The sequence below is a fragment of the Empidonax traillii genome, unplaced genomic scaffold, assembly GCF_003031625.1.
Source record: "Empidonax traillii isolate 1590-97213 ecotype Southwest subspecies unplaced genomic scaffold, ASM303162v1 scaffold263:size1499331, whole genome shotgun sequence".
Lineage (NCBI taxonomy): Eukaryota > Metazoa > Chordata > Aves > Passeriformes > Tyrannidae > Empidonax > Empidonax traillii.
In genome coordinates this window covers 1,060,401-1,081,891 of record NW_020955456.1, presented here as the reverse complement: position 1 = coordinate 1,081,891, position 21,491 = coordinate 1,060,401, and the positions used below count along the sequence as shown (strand labels likewise).

The 21,491-nt window shown below is 48.6% G+C and overlaps 1 protein-coding gene across 2 annotated transcripts; it reads left to right on the top strand.

The window, feature by feature from the left end:
• The first annotated feature begins 3,225 nt into the window (after positions 1–3,225).
• FBXL18 (F-box and leucine rich repeat protein 18) lies at positions 3,226–20,886 on the top strand. 2 transcript variants are annotated; one of them, XM_027889479.1, is made up of 5 exons: positions 3,226–3,283; positions 4,082–4,282; positions 5,120–6,660; positions 9,034–9,252; positions 20,405–20,886. In XM_027889479.1, the coding sequence occupies exons 1-5, from the start codon at positions 3,266–3,268 to the stop codon at positions 20,559–20,561; spliced, it is 2,136 nt and encodes a 711-aa protein (XP_027745280.1). In that variant the 5' UTR covers positions 3,226–3,265; the 3' UTR covers positions 20,562–20,886. The 2 variants fall into 2 exon arrangements, with proteins under 2 accessions (XP_027745280.1, XP_027745279.1); XM_027889478.1 differs by lacking the exon at positions 3,226–3,283 and adding an exon at positions 3,392–3,492 and having other exon boundaries at positions 20,405–20,732.
• Positions 20,887–21,491: the final 605 nt, after the last annotated feature.

The following is a 21,491-nucleotide window of genomic DNA, read 5'->3' as shown; positions in this document are numbered from 1 at the left end:
TTTGCAGGATTGCTGACCTGGAGCCTGCCCTGACTTGCATTATACCCATCTGTAATCCACTTTAGCAGGCCTTACAGTACTAAACCGTATCAAGGATCGAGAATCACTTCCAGCAGTGGAGCTGGCAGTCCACCCAAGCATACCAAGTGCTCTGGCTGCTGCAGTCCAGCTGGGCTTTAGTCACGCTGACAAAAAGATGTCCAGGTTGTATCAGTCTTAAGAACCAGAAGAGAGAACTGAAGTAAGATTTTCAGAGATAAAAATATAAAATCCCTAGGTCAGTCTGGCCTTGAACAGTTAAGAGATTTTGTTTTATACAGAGCAAAATATCTTGACACTGGTATTAATTTGTTTGCCTGCCTGGACTGATACAGAATGGTATGTGCCTGCCTTCCTTTGGCTGAGAAAAACTTAAATTAGTTGTAAGACGACCAAAGTCTGCCCTGAGATGGCCCAGCCCTGAACAGAACCCAACCTCACTGCATGCTCCCAGGTGCCCACGTGGAGAAAAGCATTCCTGAAGTGAGGCACAGCAGGGAGGGTTTCTCCTCATCCTATCTGGCCACCTCCCAGGGCCATCAAGAGAAACGCCAGAGTTCAGTGTAGCTGTTCACTTCCTTCCTCCTTTATCATCTGCTGCCTCCTCAAGTTCAACCTCCGTGTCTTATCTGCCCCAGCACGCTGTTCATTTATTTGGTGGATCACAAGTTCAAATGTGGCGCCTCTTACAAAGCCTGGTTTCTCCTCAGGAGGTCCTTACACCTATCTCTGTTCCCAGTTCTTATTTGGGGTTGTCAGCTGCTGTCTGGCCCATGTATGCCCCAGGGCTGGAGGGAACCTGTGGCTACTCCTAATTCCAGCTGCTCCAGCCGCCCTGGCTCTCTGGGCAGGGCCTTTACTCTGCCTTTGGGACTCCCTGATGATTTTATTTACCATTTGCATTGGAAATGCAGCTCTCCTCCACCCTGGTCTCCGCTTTCCCTGATGACTGCAAATATGGTAGGTTGGTATTTTTCCCAGATGTCAAACGAGTTGGTCTTGACTGAAGGGCCTCCAGATTTAACTTGTCATTACCTTTTATTTAAGTGAAACACATGACAAACAAAGCAGGTTCAGATCCTCTTACTGAGGCTCTCCCTCATCTCAAGACTAAGAGAGGTTTTCCTCTTTGACTCCAGAGACCTCTCACAGGCCTAGAAGCAAAATACATAATCAAGACTTGAGGCACTTGCTATTTCTAAGTGAAACCCCCAATTAACCCCTAATGTAATTCACGGCCTTAAATGGCAATGATCAAGCAGGAAGAAAATAGCAACTTATTCATCTTCCTTTGTGGGACATCTTTAAAACACATTTTCTATGAACAAAATTCCTGAAGCATACACGTAACTGGAAATTCCAGAGCTCTGGTCCTGTCTGTACTTGAGATTTGGGATGAGGAGCTAATATAACCATGCTAAGCCAGCTGCTGTCCTTGGACATGGCTGTGTGTGATGGCTGTGCTCACAGCAGCCCTAGGTGATTCTACACGGCCTTCCATGTATCAGTGAAGTGTAGGATGGTGATATTAGGAAGAAATTCTTCCCCGTGAGGGTGGTGAGGCCCTGGCACAGGTTGCCCAGAGAAGCTGTGGATGCCCCATCCCTGGAAGTGTTCAAGATCAGGCTTGGAGCAACCTGGGCTAGTGGAAGGTGTCCTTGCCCATGGCAGAGGTTGGAACTGGATGAGCTTTAAATCCCTTCCAACCCAAATCATTCTGTGGTTCTACTACCTCACACCCACAGCCAAAGTTAGAACATTTAGCTTGGTTTGAGGCTAGATTGATGATGACTGCACACACAGCCAGTGAAACTGAAGGTGATACGTACATATTTAGGGTTTTCCTGGGAAGAAGGGTTAGCTGCACCCAGGTTGTTCATGTCAACCCCTTCAGTGCTCATGGGTGTCCTGTCTTCCTCACCCACTTTGTGAACCGGGAGATGATCGCTCTCCCAAATACGCTGCTGCCTCCATGGAAAACCAGGGTGCAAATGGAGCAAGCACCCTGGGGGCCGCAGGACATCCTGGTGCAGGTGTCCTGCCAAACCAGCAAGGCTCCCTCTGCCCTCCGAGTCACTGCTGCACCCTCGGGCTCCTCGTAGGGTGGATTTACATCTTTGGAGCCGACTCAGGGCTTCGTGGGCTGGCGTGAGTCAGCGGCTGAGGGCAGAGGAGGTATCCGAGCGCCCTGGATACCACAGTGCTGGTGGCTGTGGGGCTGAGGAAAGGGAGCTGCCCCCCGAGCAGCTCTTGTTTTGCCCTCAAAATGATGGTGCCCTCAGACCCCACCGAGATGTGAGGGGACAGCTCTGAGACCAGTCTGGATGGGGTTCTGAGCAACCTGGTCTAGTGGAAGGTGACCCTGCCTGTGGCAGGGGGATGGAACAAGATGAGTTCCAACCAAAGCCATTTTGTGATTCTACCATCAGGAGCAGGGCAGTGATTGTACCCCTGTACTTGGCATGGTGAGGCCATACCTCGAGTGCTGTCTTCAGTTCTGGGCCTCTCAGTTCAGGAAGGACACTGAGGGGCTGGAGTGTGTCCAGAGAAGGGCAACAGAGCTGGGGAAGGGGCTGGAGCACCACCAGGAGTGGCTGGGGGAGCTGGGGGGGCTCAGCCTGGAGAAAAGGAGGCTCAGGGGGGACCTTCTCACCCTCTGCAACTCCCTGACAGGAGAGTGGAGCCAAGTGAGGGTCAGGCTCTTCCCCCAGGCAATGAGCGACAGAATGAGAGGACACAGTTTTAAGCTGTGCCAGAGGTGGTTTAGGTTGGACATTGGGAAGAACTTGTTCACAGAAAAGGTGATTAGACATTGGAATGGACTGCCCAGGGAGGTGGTGAAGTCACCATCCCTGGAGGTGTTTAACGAAAGACTGGACTTGGCACTGAGTGCCGTGGTCTACCTGACACGGTGGTGCTTGGCCAAAGGTTGGACTCGGTGACCTCCGAGGTCTTTGCCGACCTAATTGCTCCTGTGATCCTGTCACTCCGCGGACCCGCCACTCCCACATCATGGCGGCGCCGCGCTCAAGATGGCGCCGGGCAGCGGCCGCGCCGCGCTCAAGATGGCGGCGGGGCGGGCGCTGCCGCGGAACCGGGTCATGGCCGCGCCGGAAGAGTCGTGAGGCGGCCGGGCCGGCGGGGAGCGAGCCCGGGACGCGGCCGCTCCGAGCGGGGCGCGGGGAGGCGGCGGTGGCGGCTACGGCGGGGCCGCGCGGCCGCCGCCATGTTCCGCTCCGGAGAGGTGAGTCGGGGCTTGGGGGGGCTCCGTTCGCCCCCCGCTTCCCTTCCGCACCGGCCCCTCGGGGCACCGGTGACCGGGGCTGGGGGAGCCGGGAGCCCCTCAGGGCGGGAGCCGGACTGGGGGTCGAGGAGGGCGCTCGGCGGTGGGGCCGGGCCGCCGAAATGGCCCTCCCCGGGGTGTTTTCTTGGGGGGGTCACAGGGGCTGTGAGGTGGGAGCAGCCCCCCTTCCCCTCAGGAGGTGCCGTGGCGTTAATGACAATTTGGGCTGTGGTTTCGTGGTTAAGGTGTGGGTATGTGGCGGGAGAGCTGTGGGTGGTCCAGTGCTGGACTGTGGTGTTGGTGTGTGTATGTCTAAATATATATATATATAACCAAATACACATATATATAGATATGGTTATATAACTCTTAAGGTTATGGAAGCAGATAGCGCTTGGAGGAAAGATGTAGAAAGAGACCGCTGTGATATATTTAGGAAAGAATCAGGGACACTCACTTTTCCAACTGCAAACTAAGTGGAATGAATGGAAATGGTTTTTTCTCCACATTCCAAAGTAGCAACAGCAAAAGAGGAGATGAAGGTACTGTGGCTCATGGGAAGTTTTGCACTATCTCCATGTTATCTTCTGAGGGAAAGCTTTTTGGTTTCTTCATGCAGATGGAAGTACTTAAAGATCCAGGTGTTTCTGTTTTGTCTCACTTTAAAAATCCTTATGAGACTCGGGGTATCTGTTTGCTCAAAAGTGTTGCTGAAGTGTCTGAGTTGGCAGCTTTTCTCTCCTTTTGTTTTCCCCCCAGGAGGTTGTAAGTGAGGAGAGTGAGGAGGAAAGCAATGGTGTCAACTTGATGGAGTTCTCAGATGAGATCCTTCTGCACATCCTCAGCTACGTCCCGTGCACAGACCTTGTCCTGAACGTCAGGAGAACCTGCAGGAAACTCGCAACGCTCTGCCTTGACAAGAGTCTAACACATACAGTTCTCCTTCAGAAGGACTATAAGGTGGGCAGAGTAGCTTGCTTCTTCTGTTAGCTGTGAAGACAAATCTGACTTCTGGAAAAAACACCAAGTAGAACTTTCCAGTGTGTCTGCATGAATGGACTGTTCTTGAACTCTGAAACACAATAAGCTGTTTTATAAAAGCATTTGTTTTCCAGAATGCTTTGTTAGAACAGCTCTGTGCTCCCTTAGTTTTGTAAAATACTGTCAGTGTAAACTTCTCTGTGTTTCTGGAAACTGAAACTAAAGTAAACATAACCTGCCATTTGTAGCCATTTGAGTTACCATTTTCTCAAAATATGTTTTCCATGTTACTGTGTCAAGAAATCTTGTGTGTATAACTGTCAGGCAGGCAGGCAGTGAAAACAGAATTTGTGTATGTGCTATGACAGAAATAAAGGCTTGGGACTGAAGAGTGATATGGTTATTTAGGAACTGTATCACCAAGTGCAGGCAAGGGGAAGCCTCTCTTAGTCATTTCCAGAAGAGGAAACTGGATGAAGAAAAATGGAAACATTCTTCTTTCGGTTCGCGTTTCCACAGATAGTTTTGCTGAAATAGATTTGCTGTTAGAAAATGGAGGTGGTTTCCATTCCACTCTCAGCTGCTGAACAGCTGTAATGCAGAACTGCGCATGCTAAGGAGCTAAAGGAATCTTAGGAGTCCAAAGCATGGCAGACTGAGGTGCCAGCACTATAATAATTCTTTGAGTGGGCTGCCATGCCCAAACCTTTGGATGAGCCACATAATCTAAGTGCCAACCACTCTAATCCCCAACTCCAGCTGGGAAACTGAGTCAGTGCCTTATATCTCACTGCCTGTGCTTTTGTTTGGGTGCAGGTGAACAAGGACAAAGTGAAGCAGCTGATGAGGGACATCGGGAAGGAGATCTACCAGCTGAACATGGCTGGGTGCTACTGGCTGCCCAGCTCCACCATCGACCACGTAACACGCTGCAAGAACCTGGTGAAGCTCAACTTGTCCGGGTGCCACGTCACCTCTCTCCGGCTCTCCAAGATGCTCTCCACGCTCCAGCACCTGCGCTCCCTGGCCATCGATGTCAACCCTGGCTTTGATGCCAGCCAGCTGAGCAGCGAGTGCAAAGCCACGCTCAGCCGTGTCCTGGAGCTGAAGCAAACCCTCTACACGCCGTCATACGGCGTCGTCCCCTGCTGCACGAGCCTCGAGAAGCTGCTGCTTTATTTTGAGATCCTGGACCGCTCGCGAGAGGGGTTCATGCTCTCCGGGCAGCTGATGGTGGGCGAGAGCAACGTGCCCCACTACCAGAACCTCCGCATCTTCTACGCCAGGCTGGCTCCTGGCTACGTCAATCAGGAGGTGGTGAGGCTGTACTTGGCGGTGCTGAGTGATCGGACACCTGAGAACCTCCACGCCTTCCTGATCTCTGCCCCCGGCAGCTTTGCGGAGACGGGAGCCACCAAAAACCTCCTGGACTCCATGGCTCGAAATGTACGTCTGGATGCTTTACAATTGCCCAAAGCCTGGATTAACGGCTCTGGGCTCCTGCAACACTTGAAGTTCAACAACCCTTTCTACTTCAGCTTTAGCCGATGCACCTTATCTGGTGGGCACCTGATCCAGAGGGTCATTAACGGAGGGAAGGATCTTAAAAGCCTGACCAGTTTGAATCTCAGTGGCTGCGTTCACTGCCTGGCTCCCGAGTCCTTGTTTCGGAAGGCGGAAGATGACATCGACAGCAGCATTTTGGAAAGCCTGGTGGTGTCTTGCTGCAACCTGAGGCACCTCAACCTGTCTGCAGCTCACCATCACAGCTCCGAAAGCATCGGGAACCACCTGTGCCAGCTGCTGTCCAGGCTAAAGCACCTGCTCTCCTTAGCACTTCCGGTTTGCTCCATCACAGATGTTTCTGCGAGCATAGAGAAGCCTCCCACGGCTCCTAATTTGGTGCCCCAAACGTTTGGAAGGAAAGTTCGGATCGGGATACAGACATATCCGAGGAACTTGGCGGACCAGGCCAATCAGAAGATAGAGTCCTCGGTGTTCTGGGCTCTGATGGGAAGCCTCCGGTTTTTGGAAACCTTGGAAATAATTGGGTCCAGTTTCTCCTCTGCCATGCCCCGCAACGAGCCGGCCATTCGGAACTCGTTGCCTCCTTGTGTCAGGGCGCAAAGCGTGGGGGATTCGGAGGTGGCTGCCATTAGCCAGTTGACTTACCTGCAGAGCCTCACCTTAGCACAGCTGCCAAACATTCTCACTGGCTCAGGGCTCGTGAACATCGGGCTGCAGTGCCAGCACCTGCGGACTCTCTCCTTGGCCAACCTGGGCATGATGGGGAAGGTGGTCTATATGTCTGCTCTCATGGACATGCTGAAACACTGCAAGTGTTTGAGAGATCTCAGGTGAGGGCCTGCCCTTGAACACCTCTCATTTTTGTTTGTGGATCTCCACAAGTGTAGTGTTTGGTTTGTTGTGGTTACTGTTAAAACTGTAGTTGCTGCAATGGCTTGAAAACTGGGCATTTTCCTTCCTGACTTGTGGAGAATGGGAAGGCATCGCGTGTTTTCCTTGAAGGCTCAGGATGTGCCCTTTAACCAGTGTTTTAGGAGCAAAAAGTGCTGTGACTGCCTTCCTTTTAGATAAGGAAGAGTGGATGCTGCAGATTTTGGAGGTAGCAGCGTGTCAGGGCTGGTTAAATACTACGAGCCTTTGCTGACTTGTTGGCTTTGTGTACATCTCTTAAATTTCCAGGAAGGAAGAGATTCCTACACTGTCCAGATAATGTAGAGTTCTCCTCAGGTTTCCCAGTGAGATATTTTTCTGCCTTTGGTTAAAATCTTACCTCTTTATGTTTGTTTTTTTTTCACCCCCCTAAATCTCGTTATTTTGGTGAAAATGCAGGACCCGTTAGTCCCATTGTCACAATGGGACTGTTCACAAAAGGGTCCAAAATGCTGAATAGTTGTAGCAGCAAGGTCACTCTGTGGTCCCAGTTCAGTTGCTGTGACTGAAATTGTTGCTCATCGCCTGGAACTGGTGTTTGTGGGCCCGTTCCTGATCCACTGCAATCTGTGAAGGGATCCAGGGTGAATAAAACACCTCAGGAGGGTTTTCATGTTCCACCACTTCCCATTTATAACAGGCAAGGAACATGCAGATCTCCCATCCAAGAGATGGCAGCTGTTGGAAATTCATTTGCTCGATGTCTTGGGTTACATGAATGTGTCTTTAACCTTCGGGAGAGTAAAGAGGGCTGGGGAAGGAGGTTTGAGTGTGCAGTGTTCCTTTGCTCAGCCTGGGCCCTGTAGTTTCCAGAGGCTTTGAAATGGAGGCCAAGGGCAGTAAATACAGGTGGGAGGCAGCGTAGAGCCTGGGATAAAGGCCGGAACAAGGGTGTCTCCTCGTACCATTCTTCCAAGGAAGCTGTCATTCCTCTTTCCTGTCTAAGATCTCGGGTTTTATATAGGCTTAAGATGGTTTTAGTGTTTAGCACTTCCTCCTGATAATGTAGTTTCCTTTTCGTTTGACTGCTGTTCCCACCCTTTTTTCCCTTCCCAGTTTTCCGGGCTGAGTTTAAGGGGATCTTCCAAAGCAACATTGCCATCTAGCGAGTGAGGGGCGGCGTTGCAAGTGTGGCTGGCGTGCCTCAGGGATTATTCACCTGGAAACCTGCTGTCGGGATGCTGAGCTTTTTGTCCTAAATTTACAGTGACCCAATAATTCCGTTGAAAAAATTGGAGAGGATGCCCAGCTCTTTGATATTAATTTTAATTTATGACCCAAAGTGCTGATGTGCTCTTAGGATCTCTCCAGGCAATGCTGCCCGACCGCAGTTGCAGGCTGAGACTAAAACAGAATTTATCAATTAACAGGATTAAGTTGCTGAGATACCCCTGGGTACTACAAAAGCCTCTGCAGAGATTATCCAGATCGGGTTGGGACCGACAGCTTGTTATCACCTAATGGATTAACCTTCTTGGAGCTCTTGGCCTTCCTGACCCAATGACTGAGATTCCCCAGTGCTCTGAAGCCCTGTAGTAAATCTGCTCTAAGCAGATGAACTCCCTTGGTGACACGAGCCCTGAGCAGGTTCTGCTTCCTGCAGGCTGGTTCCTGCGAGGGACTCACCCAGATATGCTGCTGGTTAAAACACAGGCCCCACATTGGCCAGGCACGGCCTCACTGTGTCATTTTGTTTTCCTGCTGGATTGTGTTTAGGATGAAGGTTGGGTTGATGATGGTTGTTCTTCCTGTGGGCAAGCAGTAGCTCTGATCCTTTGCCAGGGCTGGTTGTGGTCCTTCTCTTGGTCCCACAGGCTTAAGTTCTGCATCACCCTGTGTGTACTGTGTGTTTTTCATGCCTGCTTCTCTCTAGGCAGTAAACTGAAGATATTAAACTGAAGATATGACCATTTTAATCAGTGTTTGTGCGCTGGAGCAGAATCCATGTCACCTGCCCAGTGGATGTCAGGTAGCAAAAGCCAGGCTGTGCTTGTAGGACCAGAATGAATCTGCTGCTCAGCACCAAGGCTTGTCTTACCCAACATACTTTGTGGAAAACTTGCAAACCCAGGGTTACTCCGGGGTCGCTCCCTGTGGGCACCAAAACTCAGCAGTTGAGGGCCTTTCTACCCGTTTGTGTCCTTGTCTGTCAGCGGTGGGGACTCCGCTGGCTCCATCTGCCACCCCCCCATGAATGCACTGCCTTCCCTCTTGTCTGAGAGCTGCCCCAAGTGTGAATTGCCCATTGACTTGTTTTTTGTTTGTCCCCGCAGGCTGGAACAGCCGTACTTCTGTGCGGGCGCCCAGTTCTTCCAGGCACTGAGTCACTGCTCCTCTCTCCAGCGGCTTTGCATCGTCTCCCGGAGCGGGACTCTGCAGTCCGACGCAGTGATGTCATTCATGGCCAGCTGCCTCGAGGTCATCATGTGCCACATGTTTATGGGAGAATCTCTTACCGTTTGCAAAAATCTCCAGCAGTCCATTGTGCGGAGGTGAGTGCGGAAGGGGGGGGTTGATGTGGGATTTTTGGAGCTGCTGGAGATTTATCTCCCGTTTCCTTGCTTGCCAGGGTTTATATGGCTTGGAGCGCTTGTTCCAAGAAGGTAATAGGTACTGTGTAACCGCTTGGCACGAAAACCGGCCTCTTACTTTAATAAGAGTGAATCAGTGGAGTATCTGAAGGTATTATATGAATTTTTGATTCCATTCCCACCCGTGTTCTCTGCAGTTCCGTTGGCTGAGTCGAAGCTCTGGATGTAAAGCTCCATCATAAATCAAATGACACTTTTTTTTTTGGTGTGTAAACAAAACATCTGCCGACATTTTAAGTACTGAGAGATTTGACCTTGAAGCTTTCCTCCTTTCCCACAAGTGACTAAGATAATTCTCTGTTCTCTAATCACTTGTAAATGTCACTTACTGATAATCCCCTGGCAGCGCAATTCAAAGCCTTTAAAGGGTTGTTGTGAAGGGTTTTTTCCTTCTGGGGGATGCGGTTAGGGGGGAGAATTGGTACAAACTGCCTTTGCACGTTTGGCAGTTCTTAAATGCATTTTGCTTGGCCCCTTGCAGCGTTCTGAGCCTCACGTGGTGGGAAACGTTTGTGTGTGAGCCGTGAACTGCATTTGAAAAGAGAGCTTTTAATTACGCTTGGCGTTTGGAAATCTTCTAATAGTGGCAGTCGTCTTACAAAATATTTCCCATGCAGCAGACTTTCCGTTATTATTTTCTTTTTTTCTATAAGGCTTTTTTTTTCCCCGCCTTCAGTCTGTTTTCTTTGTCACCTACTGTTGCTGTGCCCTGTTAAGCTCTTAATAAAAATTTCGAATCACACGGCGTTATTAGTGCATCCTAAAGGGTGCTCCTCCCGCCCCCCAGCCTTCCTCCAGCTTCAAACTGACTTATTACACTTGGCTTGTTTCCGTGGAACAAATCCAGGAGAGCCTGTGACTGTATTAGCTCCCTACCAAACTGCTCCCGGGATCGTTGCTGCCTCTGAAAGCCTCTGTGTCCTTCTGGGACAGGGATTGTTGGAAGCATCTGAGTAAATTCCTTGTGATGCCACAAGGATTCTTTGAGTGTGTTTTTCGCGGGGCTTCGTATCTGTAAAAAAACATTTCTGGTTTGATTTCAGTTGGTGCTTTGGGGATCCTTAGAAAGAACCAAAAATCCACAGTTCCTGTTTTTTTATTTTCCCTCCCCCTCTGAGGTGCCGTTGCAGCACTGGCCAAAATTTGAATGTCTGTTTATTGGGCAGAAATACACCATTCTGCAGTATTTTCTCCCTTGTTTTCCCTGTCATGGACACATTCTCGCTACATTCTGTACCTCTTAATAATCTAAACCCTGGGAACTTTCCAAAGAGCAGCTGATGCCTCATGGAAATGTTAAAGAACTATTTTTATATTTAGCGACAGTTCTGGCTGTCAAACTTATTTTCTTCTTTTGTATTTTATTAATAGAGACACTTGTATCAAAACAGGATTTTTTTTGAAGGTTGGGTTTTATAATTTTTAATTTTTTTTTTTTTCTGCTGAAGAGAGCATCTGCTCCCACTGCAAATTCTACACCTGAAGTCATAATCCTCTGTGACACCGTAATTGGTGGCTCTGGAAACGATTTTGATGTCACGTAAGATTATGACTTCAGGAGGAGGATAAGTAGCGGGAGCAGATGCTCTCCTAAGCAACGCGGATCCCGTTCTCATGCAACTGTCTCTTGTAATAAAATGGAAGGAACAAAATACAGAAAATGATGTGTAAGCAAAGCCTGGAGTCTTCCGTGAGCCATCAGCCAGTCTTTAACCACGTGACTTCTCCAGTGATCCCATTCTCATCCCTGCACAAATGTGCCTTCAGATGGAGTCAGGAATTGACTTTCTCTTGGCTGCATTTTGTCTGCCGCTCCAAGGGCAGAGAGATGTGCAGTAAAATCTGCGTGTGTGAGCTTAAACCTGTGGGCGAGGCTCTAATTCACACAGCATGGCTTCCCCTAAAAGTGTGCTGCTGGTGTCTCTTTAATCCAAGTTTTACATTGGAAGAGCCCACTGGGCAGCTAGTTAGAAGTTATTTATCCTTGTGCCAGAATTAAATAAGGTGATTTATCCTGATTTTTTTTTTTTTCCCATTTGTTTGGAATGTGTGCAGATGCTGCATGGGGAACATGGAGAGTGGGTGGGAAGGAGGGAGCGGAACGAGCCTTTGTTTGCTCCCTTTCTTGAGCTGGGGCGATCGATCCCTGTTCTTCAGGTCTCAGTGAGGGTCAGAGTTGCTGCTTTGGGGCTATGGGGATGGTGTTGTTTAGGCTGAGAGATGGTTTTGAACAGGGACATGGGGCTAAAGTGACTCCCATTCTCCCAGTGCCTTTAAAAAAAGAAGAAATGGGAATGGAAATGGGAAAGGCCCAGGGCTGATCAGACACCAGGACTTTGCTGCAGGAAGCAGAGCTGGGAGGGTTTGAAAAAGCAATGTAGTGGAGAGCAGTGCTTTTTCAGGTGTGGATGCACAGCAGGGTGTGGGTCTGGGGAGAACAGACTTGTTTCATCTGTGGGATTGTAATGGAAGACGGTGTATATACAGGGCGTGGTGATGGGAGCTTGGGAATTAAATCTGCTGCATCACACTGATGACTTACATGATTCCCAAACTCTCCCCTTTGACTGTAAAATGAGGTTAGTGTTATGTATTTCTGTCCCACTGGCCTGAAAAGAGACTTGTTCTCATGTGTTCTCTTGGTCTTGTGACAGCTCTGAGCCAGGCCCCGTGGTGTCCAGCTTTCTGGTGAGCAGTTTCTGCTTGAAGTTTGCTGATATTTGGGACAAACTAGTTCGTGTCTTTAAGTCAGTAAAAGCCTCTGATTCAGTTCTGGCTCTTGTGCAATGACACACAAGAGGCAGAACGGGGCTCATCTGGAGCCTCATCAGCAAACAGGAGGCTTGCAAGGGCAAGGTCTCCTCTGAGCTGTAGAGAGAAGACTGTAAAGATTGTTTCCCTCTGGGCAGATAAATCATTGCAGTGTTTTTCTTTATTCTTTTTCCTTCAGTGTGAATGGGAGGGGTGATCTCCTTTATGATTCAGGGAGATACTCTGCACATAAGAAGGGCCTGGTGGTTAGAGCGGGAGATGTGGCTTGAGTGATCCATATCCACTTCCCTGATCTTCCTCAGATTTCACATGACGGTGGTCTAGTCTCAGTTTCTCTGTAAAATGACATTTTTTTTTCCCTATCACATGGTACTCAGCTGCTGCCACACTTCAGATAGCAGCGCGTCCAACAAACACAATGTTTTCCATTTTATGCTTGGACCCAAACTTTGCTGGAGCGCTCGGCTCCCAGCGCGTGTTGTCCCTGTTTAAATAACTCCTCTGTTCAAAGCGCTGCAGCAGTAATTCCAGAAACACTAAAATACCACACTTTGAGGCCCTGTGGTTGCAGGTTCAGGCGTGACCCCAGACCTGCTGCTGTGCCAAGAGGCTTCTCTGCAGGAAAGGTAAAATTGCTTCTCCCTTTGGGGCTGAGCTGCTGTGCTGGGATTCTTTCAAAAGGCTTGCACAGAGCCTTGTGTCCAAAGCCGGGTCCGAGGGGGTGATTCCTGCCTACCAAGAGCTTTCCCGAGGCTTTCCACGCTGTTATTTTGTGGAATAGGCAGTAGATGGAGCTGTGACCCATGGAAGGTCCCGCTCCTTGACGAGGCTGCGTGCTAAATAATCGTATTTATACGCCTGTATTCCTCTGCCCCAAAAATGCTGCGGGCAAGGAATTTGGATGACTTCAGGCTTGCACAGCTACGTGGTGTGGTTAGTGGGCACTTCACAAATGTTCAGGAGAAGTTGCTTTCCTGGTGAAGCTTGCAATTGGAAAACAGTCTGGAAGAGGGGATGGGAAATGCTTTGGCAAATATCCCCTTGGCCTCAAGGGCAGATTTTTATTTTCCAGTGTGTGCCTTTAGAATTTTGTCGGTTTTAGCTGAAGTGTTTAAATAGCTCCTACCATTGTAATGATTTCAAGGACTCTGCAACAGCAGACAATACAAGCCAATGATAAGTCCTTGGAAAAACACCTCAGGAAAAGATCAAGAAAGCTAGGATAAAGTAATAATTAAAAAAACAACCAACCAAAACCAAAAAAAACCAAACAAACAAAAAAAAAAAACAAACCAAACCGAAAAAACCCCAAAAACAAACCATAAAACCTCTAAGAACACAGTGTCATTAGGGATTCTTCATACAGATGGGGTAAGTGCCATGGCATAGAGGTGAGCTGTGATTGACAGAAATGGAATCCAAGGTAAGCCACGGCAGAGAGGGAAAAACTGTGGTGCAGCTGGAGTGTGTACTCATTTAGGACAATCTGCCCGTTCTGGGGATCCAAGACCCAGAGAAAGTGAAACACCTAAGTTACCCTGCCTCCTGCCTGTGTCAGGTATGAGTTTGAAGTGACTTTCACAATAAGATTCCTGCCACTTCCTAGGAATAGCTGTTTCAGTCTGAATTGGATCTTCCTATGCAATCTTCTGTAGCATTACCTAAATTTCTCTCTGCTTGTTATTGCCCTTTTTTAACATGAAGCTCTCGGCTGGGTCTTACCTTTTCTGAAACTGCTGATTTCCAGTGGCCCTGTGTGGCTGTGAGAGCCATGATGCTCACTGAAGGGAAGAAGCACCCTCCTGGGATTCAGTTGCAGAAATAGGGCTTCCAGGTGGGAGCAAGGAGCTGAAACTGAGTATTTGTAAAGTGCTGAGCGAGCCAGTTCCTCTCCTGGCATTTACCACAGGACTGAGCTATCACAAAGGAATTTTTGCTCACCTCAGGGCTAAGCGTTTCCCTCCCTGCCCTGGATATCCCTGCAGTATTCCTCTTGCCTGGCTTCTCATTGTGGGCTCCGAAAATCCCTTTTTGGGTAATCCTTTTCCTGTCAGAGGGGGCAGAGGGGGCTGTAGGAGCAGTAGGTGTGTGCAAGATCTTTGAATTCAGCCGAGTCCTGCAGCGTCGCTCCCGCACTGCTGCAGTCGGATTGACACTGCAAAAAGCTGGTATTTAGCACCCAGGGCTCTTTGAAGATTTGCAAGCTGGTTTTGCGTCCCTTCACCCCCTTCTCTTCCTTCTGACCTTGAGGAAGTCCTGTGTCCCAGAGCCAGTGGTGGCTGCTGATGCCACCCCGGCAGCCTCGGCGTGCCGTGGGCTCCGGGCCCCGCACAAGGGGGATTGCAGAAGACTTAATGTATGGCCAGGCTGGTGGAGTGAATCATTAGCATCCTGCTCAAGCTTTCATTGTCTGTTTCATTTCCTGCTCTTGGAAACCCCTGAATCATTCTGTCACAGACCGAGTAACAAACTGCATCCTTGTCAGCTTGCCTTGCCTAAGGATTCCTTGGCGGGCTTGGCAAAGGCTGACTGCTCGAGGTGTGGCCCAGACACCTTTGCTTCTACCAGGGAGGTTGTTTATGGGTGGGTTCAAATACTTTACGAGCCAGCAGGGCTTGTGGGACCGTCCCCAGTTTGCCACGTTAATTTATCGTCTTTTGAGGGTACTCACAAACCCCCTTCTTTAAATGCATTCCTGTGGTTGACCCAAATGGCTCGTTCTAACTGCCAGCTCATGTGTTTTGAAGGGAATTCAGTCCTGAAACCTTCCTCAGCGGGTAGATTGGTTTGTGCATGAAATAACTTTCAAGGATTGTCCTCTCTCTCTTGGCTGAGAAATAATATTGGAATAGTACTGTCGTGCTTTCTCTTCATGAGGGTGTAAAAGGCTGAACGGAAGCATTAACTGCAGCTTTAAAGCATTTCCATAGTAAAATAAATCTAATTGAGCAGTTATTGCAGTAGCTTTTTAATTTGTGGAAGAGATTAGGAAATAACTTTCAGCTTGCTCTGGCAGAGCACTCCCCTAGGACGTGTCCTGGGCTCTCTGGCATCGCTCTTTGGGCTCTTATTCCCTCCCCCTCTAATTGTCCGGTCACATTTGACTGATGCAGAGTTCAGCTGGCAAAATAATGTAAGAACCTCAGTCTGCAGGCGTGTTGGATACAAACCTCAGTTCACAGGAAAAGTAGCAGAGTGCCATTCATGCCTTACAGGGAAACCACAGCAGAGAGATGTAATTTGCCTCGGCTCGGGATGAGTCTGATGTGTTATTGCTCCTTCCCTGTGGCTCAGTGCAATGGCAGATGATGCTGCCTTGGAGATAATGGGAGAAGAGTTGGCAGTGCTGTGTGTGAAGGATTCCCAGAGTCCCATCTACACCCCTTGGTCTCAGGTTGGAGGCTGCGGTGATGGGATTTAGAGTGAGGGAAAACCACAGGCTTTGGGAGAGTGTTGGTTTGTCTGTGTGGACGTGAAGGGATGGAAAACACCCTGAGAGGAAAACATCTTATGGAGAAAATATCTCACTGTGTGGAGTTAAGAGCAGCCAGAGGAATCACAACAGCTTTCCCTGGGAAGTTTTTAAGTCCATTTCTGAGGTTTGGTAATGAAGCCTGCTCAGCGCTGGCACTCTGGCAGGGCTGGAAGAGAGAACAGCACTGAGGAATGGGTCTGCTTTAGAGTCACTGTGGGGAGGCTTCGCACCTCTCTTGAAAGGCTTCTGGGGGATGAGTGGAGGGCAAGAGTCCTCCCTGCTCACAGAGGAAAGGGTCTCGGAGAATCCCACCTGCAGTTTCTTTGGCGTGGCTGGAAAATGCTCTGGAGAAGCTTGATTGGCAGTCACTGCAAGCAAGGAGAGCTCTTGAAGCTCCCTGGTACTGAGGTCAAGACACGGCCAGTGGAACAAATTTAAAGTGGTTGTCTGGCCTTCCCTGAGAAGATGACGATATGTGTGTGTGTGTGTGTGTTGGGTCATGCTGCTGCCAGCTGCTCCAGCTTGTCCTGGCACTTCCTCCATTCCACCGTGCCATGCTCAAGGAAGGGAGTTTCCAGCCTGGCTCAGGTAAGCTGGCTGAGGCTTTCAAGACAGATGCCACACTTGAACTCTGAGATGTGAGCAGGCCTTCCAGAGAAAACAGGCTTAGGCTGTGCCTGGCAGAGGATTAACAGGGGTTTGTGAATGTAGATCAAAGAGCTGTGTACAGGGCAAAGAATGAGTTGGTCCCAAATCTCTTCCCTTGGGAAACTTGTGCCTTTCCAGAAGCAGCTCCCCAGCCTGCGGGTGAGGTCAGGACAGAGAGGGGAGAAGGTGTGCAACTGCAGCAGAGACTGGTTTGCATTTGAGAGTCGTGCCAACCAGAGTCCACATCTGCTCTGTCTCTGCTGTGCTCTGTTCCCCTAAATCAAGCTTCCCCTGGTTTCCTTCCTTCCCTTCCGTCTCTGGAGCCTCTTTTCCCACCAGCCCAGCTTGGTTTGTGGAGTTCGGAGATCTGGCCTTGATCCACTCCCCATACACTGTATCTCCTCATTTTATCTGCTGTGTGCTGCTGTTGTTGGCAGTGCTCAGTTGCCCCACCTTGTGTGCCCTCTCTCTCGCTTGCCAGCCTCTGGGAAATGGGATGTGCTGAAAGGTTGGAATTTGGCACAGAGCTTTCCTTGGGTTTCTCTGGAAATCTCAAGGGGAAGCGCATTCCTCAGCCCCAAACGCTGCCTTATCCTTGCCTTACGAGTAAAGAAGGTAAGCTTGAGCAGCATCTAACACAGGGGAGCTGTCATCTCCCAGGGTCTTTGGTGCTGAGGGTTGCAGGGGGGTATAACCCATCCCTCCAGGCCGGCTGGTGAGATTCCCCGTGGCTTTGGGCTGTCCTTTGGCTCTCTCAGCAGGTGGAGTCTCCAGGGGACTCACTGGCTTCCCTGGAGAGGTATGTCAGTGTTTGCCAGGAGTTAACTGCATTCCAGGGAGGGATTCTTTTGTCTTGCTAAAATTGAGGAAATCTGATCAAAGTGCAGCCTTGCTTTAGACTTTTTCTTTTTGACTTTGTCCCTGACCTACATATTGAATCCTACCACAGTGGTTGGAAGTAATTGAGAGTGTAGTGTTAGGCTATTTACCAAGCTGTTCAGTTGAAAATAACCTTACTGTGTCCAGTCCACACCTGTTCTGGGATAATTTTGGAGACAAAGAGCACAGCATCATTAACCCTTTCATCCACGTACAACCTGCTCAGGATCTAACAGCAGGGAGACGTTGTACCTCTGCTGATGCCTGGAGGAATCTGTGACACAGGCTGTGCTTTGGCGTTGTTTCCCAGCTCCGTGGATGATTCCAACCAGCTGCTGAGGCCTGACCGGCCCAGTGTCCACATCCAAATGAGGACACTTCAGAGACCTCCTTGTGAAAGTTCCCGCTGGGTGGTTGTTGGTTTGGTGTTGAGTCTGCTGGACCAGAGGCTACGTTGGAAAATATAAGTGTGTGTGTGTGGGGGTGTTTTCTTTGTTATCCCAGTGGTTGTTTCTGATTAAAGGATCTCTTTTTGGAGGGGCTGCAAGTCAGTTGCCTTGAAAACTTGCTTTCATTTAATTAATCGTGATGAGTTTAGTCTGGAGGTTTTGTAGGGGAGAGCGAGCAAGCGTATCCTTGGCTTTTTTCCCTCGGAGGAAAAAAAAAAAAAAGGCAAGCAGGGTTTCATGTCTGAAACTGCAGCTCTTTTGTCTCCCCAGGTCGACATCCTTCTCTGTCCTTCGGGTTTTAATTTTACAAGCCCTGCGTTTGCAGAGGTGGATGGAGTTTGAAGTCCATCCAGGTGTGGAATGAGGAAAGAACCCTCAAGAAGATTACAGGAGCTATTCTGCAACTCATTAACTCACTCTCTTCCCCTCCTTGTTATCTCCTCCCCATGCCTGGGGCCTTTCAAACCAGTGCTCTAAGTGCTTAATCTAGCCCACCTGGACAGGTGTATGAAGAAAGGAATTGCCTTCCGGGGAAGGACTAAAGGAGCATGGATTGCAGGGGGAGGCTGCTTTTGGGAACTGCTAATCCCAGTTTAACATTATGACAGCTGCTCGTTAAAATCAGGGTGTTTTTTAACAGGCAGTTAAAGGAGAGGCTTTGCACGCACATTTAGCTGAGAATAATAGTGAACCATGTGCATTTGATTTTTATTTTTTTTTTCCTTAAATCACGCAAATCGTACATGGAAAGAATTCTCCGGCGTCAACTTGCTGGGGTTTGGAATTTACAAGGTTTGCAGTAACATACAGTTTCCTGTTGGGGTGTAGGGGGGGGAGAAAATCACAAAGCTTTCTTTTTTTCTTTTTTTTTTTTTTTTTTTTTTTTTTTTTTTTTTTTTTTTTTTTTTTTAAGCTGAAGTTCAAACCCATCATACAGGCCCAGCCTCTTTGGAAGGGGCACTAAGTGCATTGGGGGTTTTTCAGTTGTCTCGGTGGCAGTTCATCATGTAAACTTGTCTGGGTTCTTGTTTTTATAGCTACATGTTAAGGCTGCTTATAAACTACAATTTTGTATATATGGTGAGAAGGCAGCACACAGATCCAATTTGGGAGAGTGTATACAAAGGAGGAAGCAGAGGTTTCTTTCCCTTGGGGAGATGGCAGTTTCTTCCTCGCTGAACTTCAGTGAACTTGGTCTATTAACATGATTTTCTCTGCAGGACTGTGATGTTGGATAAGAAACATGAAGAGCTGAGGCAGAGGAGGGACTATCAAAGAGACATTTGGCTGTATTTTATATGATTTCACTGCAGACTTTACCAGCTGCCTCCCAGATCAGCAGTTATTTTGCTGGTTGATTTCTTGAGGGCAGTGCTGTGGAAGTGAGAAGCTGCACAGCTCCAACACAAGCCCCCAGATCCACTCGAGGAGCCGTGTCCTTTTCTGTCAGCCCTCAGGCACGAGGCACGAAGGGCAGGTGTGTGATGCAGAAAGATATAAAACTGCCCCAGGTAGTGCTGGAAATCCTTACTCCTGCAGCTACTTAGGCAAATGAATTTAAACCCACCAGGACTGAGCAACTAGCCTGGGAAAGGGTGTTTCTCTGCCACATTTTTGGCAGCTCCAAATAATTTGTGGATGGAAATATCCTTTCTGTCTCCCAGGAAATGCCAGTCTCTTGTGTCCCTTCCTTCAGCTGGCTGTGTTGCTACCTGGGGTTTTCACGTGTGTTTCCAGCTGCTGAATCTCCAGCCATTCCCTCTCTGTTTGACAGAAATCTGACCATCTCAGAGCTAGTGATGAGCTGGGAATCTTCCAGGGACTCATCTGTCTAAGAGAAGTTTGTGGAGCAGTGAGCTTCTCTTCAGACTCAGTGTGGCCTCCAGGGACTGGTGCTGCCAGTGTGACTCTGCCTCCTCAGGAGTGATAATGAACTGGTCCTTGTCACACCATCCAGGGGAAGCATCTTGGTGGCACAGGGCTAAGAGTCACAAGCCTTTTTAATCTTGAGGTGTAGCTCTTAAGGGAAAATATGCTACAGTTTTACCCCCCAGCTTTAAAAGACTCAACTCCTGTTATACCCACTAAGTAATACTGTTGCTGTCATGTAGGGTACTTGCTGATGGAGACCTGTTTTATTTTTTCTTTTTGTATGGTTCTTTCTACGTTTTTTAGTGGCTTTAAGTTTTGTAGATCTCTTCCTCTGCTCTGCAGCCTGGATTATAAAGGAGGCTGCAGTGTGTATCTGTATGTGTGTGTGAGAGCACACTTAAATGCTTATCTGCACATCTGAGCTTTCTAAACTTGCCTGTGCTCTAATTGCAGAGCGTAGACTCTGCATGCAGAACAACCCAGCCTGAAGTGATAATCCCAGGCTCAGCCCCCAGGGAATGCCTGGCACTGCTCTGGCCTGATTTTCCTAATGGCTCTGCAACTTGCTGCTGGTTTGCAGGTGGTTTAAATTGTTATCTCTGAGCACCTTGCCCGCCTTGGGCAGAGCTCTTGGGATCTCTGGTCCTTTAAAAATACCTGTATGTTGTGATTTATTTATTAATATTAAAAAATCTTCTTCCTCCCTGCCCGTTTTAGGTGCAATCTGGGCTTGTGCCAGCTCAGCACACTCGCTGAGAAGAGGTGCAAGCCCAGCCTGCACTCTCTGCTAACACAGAGAGAGGAGAGAGGGAGTCCTGGAGTTCCAGCTGCCCCTCTTGCCTCCTCTGAACAACCCTTCCGTGCCCCCACCCCTGCATGATCGATATCCACGCCATTCCCTTCTCTTGCACTGGAGAATTGGTATTTTTCCTTGGCTAATAACCTGTGTCTGATTTAGTTTCCAGGCAGAACGCCCTGCATTAAATGTCGTCATTTTCCCTCTGCTTCATGAGGACTTGACAGAGGTCATCAGAGATGTCCCCATGCGGCACTTGGATGAAATTACCTTGTTTAAGAGCAGAGTGGCCGAGGAACCTCCCAATTTGTGGTGGTGACTGTCACAGCAGGGAAAGGACAAGTCAGCGTGAACACATGGAATAGCTTCTTGTTGGCCTGGATTGCCCATCTTTGGCTCCTGGCCACCTCACTGGATGCTGTACAATCACTTTAACCAGGTGCAATTGCAAAATAATTAAAAAAAAAAAAAAAAAAAAAGCTGGTCCTTTACAGTGGGGAAAAAAAATAATCTGTTGGATATTTGCTTGCATCTGAAAATCCCGTCTCAAAGGCTTCTGGAACCTGATGAGTATTTCCTTGCGGTTGATACGAATCGTTTCGTTATTTTGCCGAGGTTAAAGGTAAGAGAGACTGACTTAACGATGCTCTTTATCCCCTGTGTCTTTCCCAAGGGCCCCTGTGTACGTTGGCAGTGTGCTTTGTGGTGTTGGTGGAAATCATTCTTTGCTTCGGTCTGTTTTTGGCAGAGTAGGAAGCCTAGGCCAGCTGAGAGGCACAAAAATGTGTTGCTCAATTGAAGGGCATCACATCTTTTCTATGTTAAAAAGTAGGCATTTGTAGTCACACACGTGCAGTCCTGGATATTTAAAGGTGTTTGTTTTGTTTTTTTTTTTTGATGGAGAGGTACCACAAGGACTCTTTTTTATTTTTGAATAACAAATTAAGGTCATTAACACCTCAACCATGGTATGTTCTTTCTGATGCTGTTTCCAGTGGTCTGGTGGAAGAAGTTCTCAGCTCTTTTGGAAATCCTTGTCTTAGGGTAGATGGTGCCTACAGTGAATAAGTTGAGGCTCAGATCTGGTTTATATGCAGTCTGTCTTGCAGTGTAGATGGGAATGTAGTGTTCCAGTTCTGTCCTTATATCCCATGCCTTGAGCTCATGCTAATTTTAGAGATGTTATGAAGTATTTTCACAGTGTTGATTTCAGTCAGCTTCTCTGCTCCACAGAACTTCCTCAGGCATC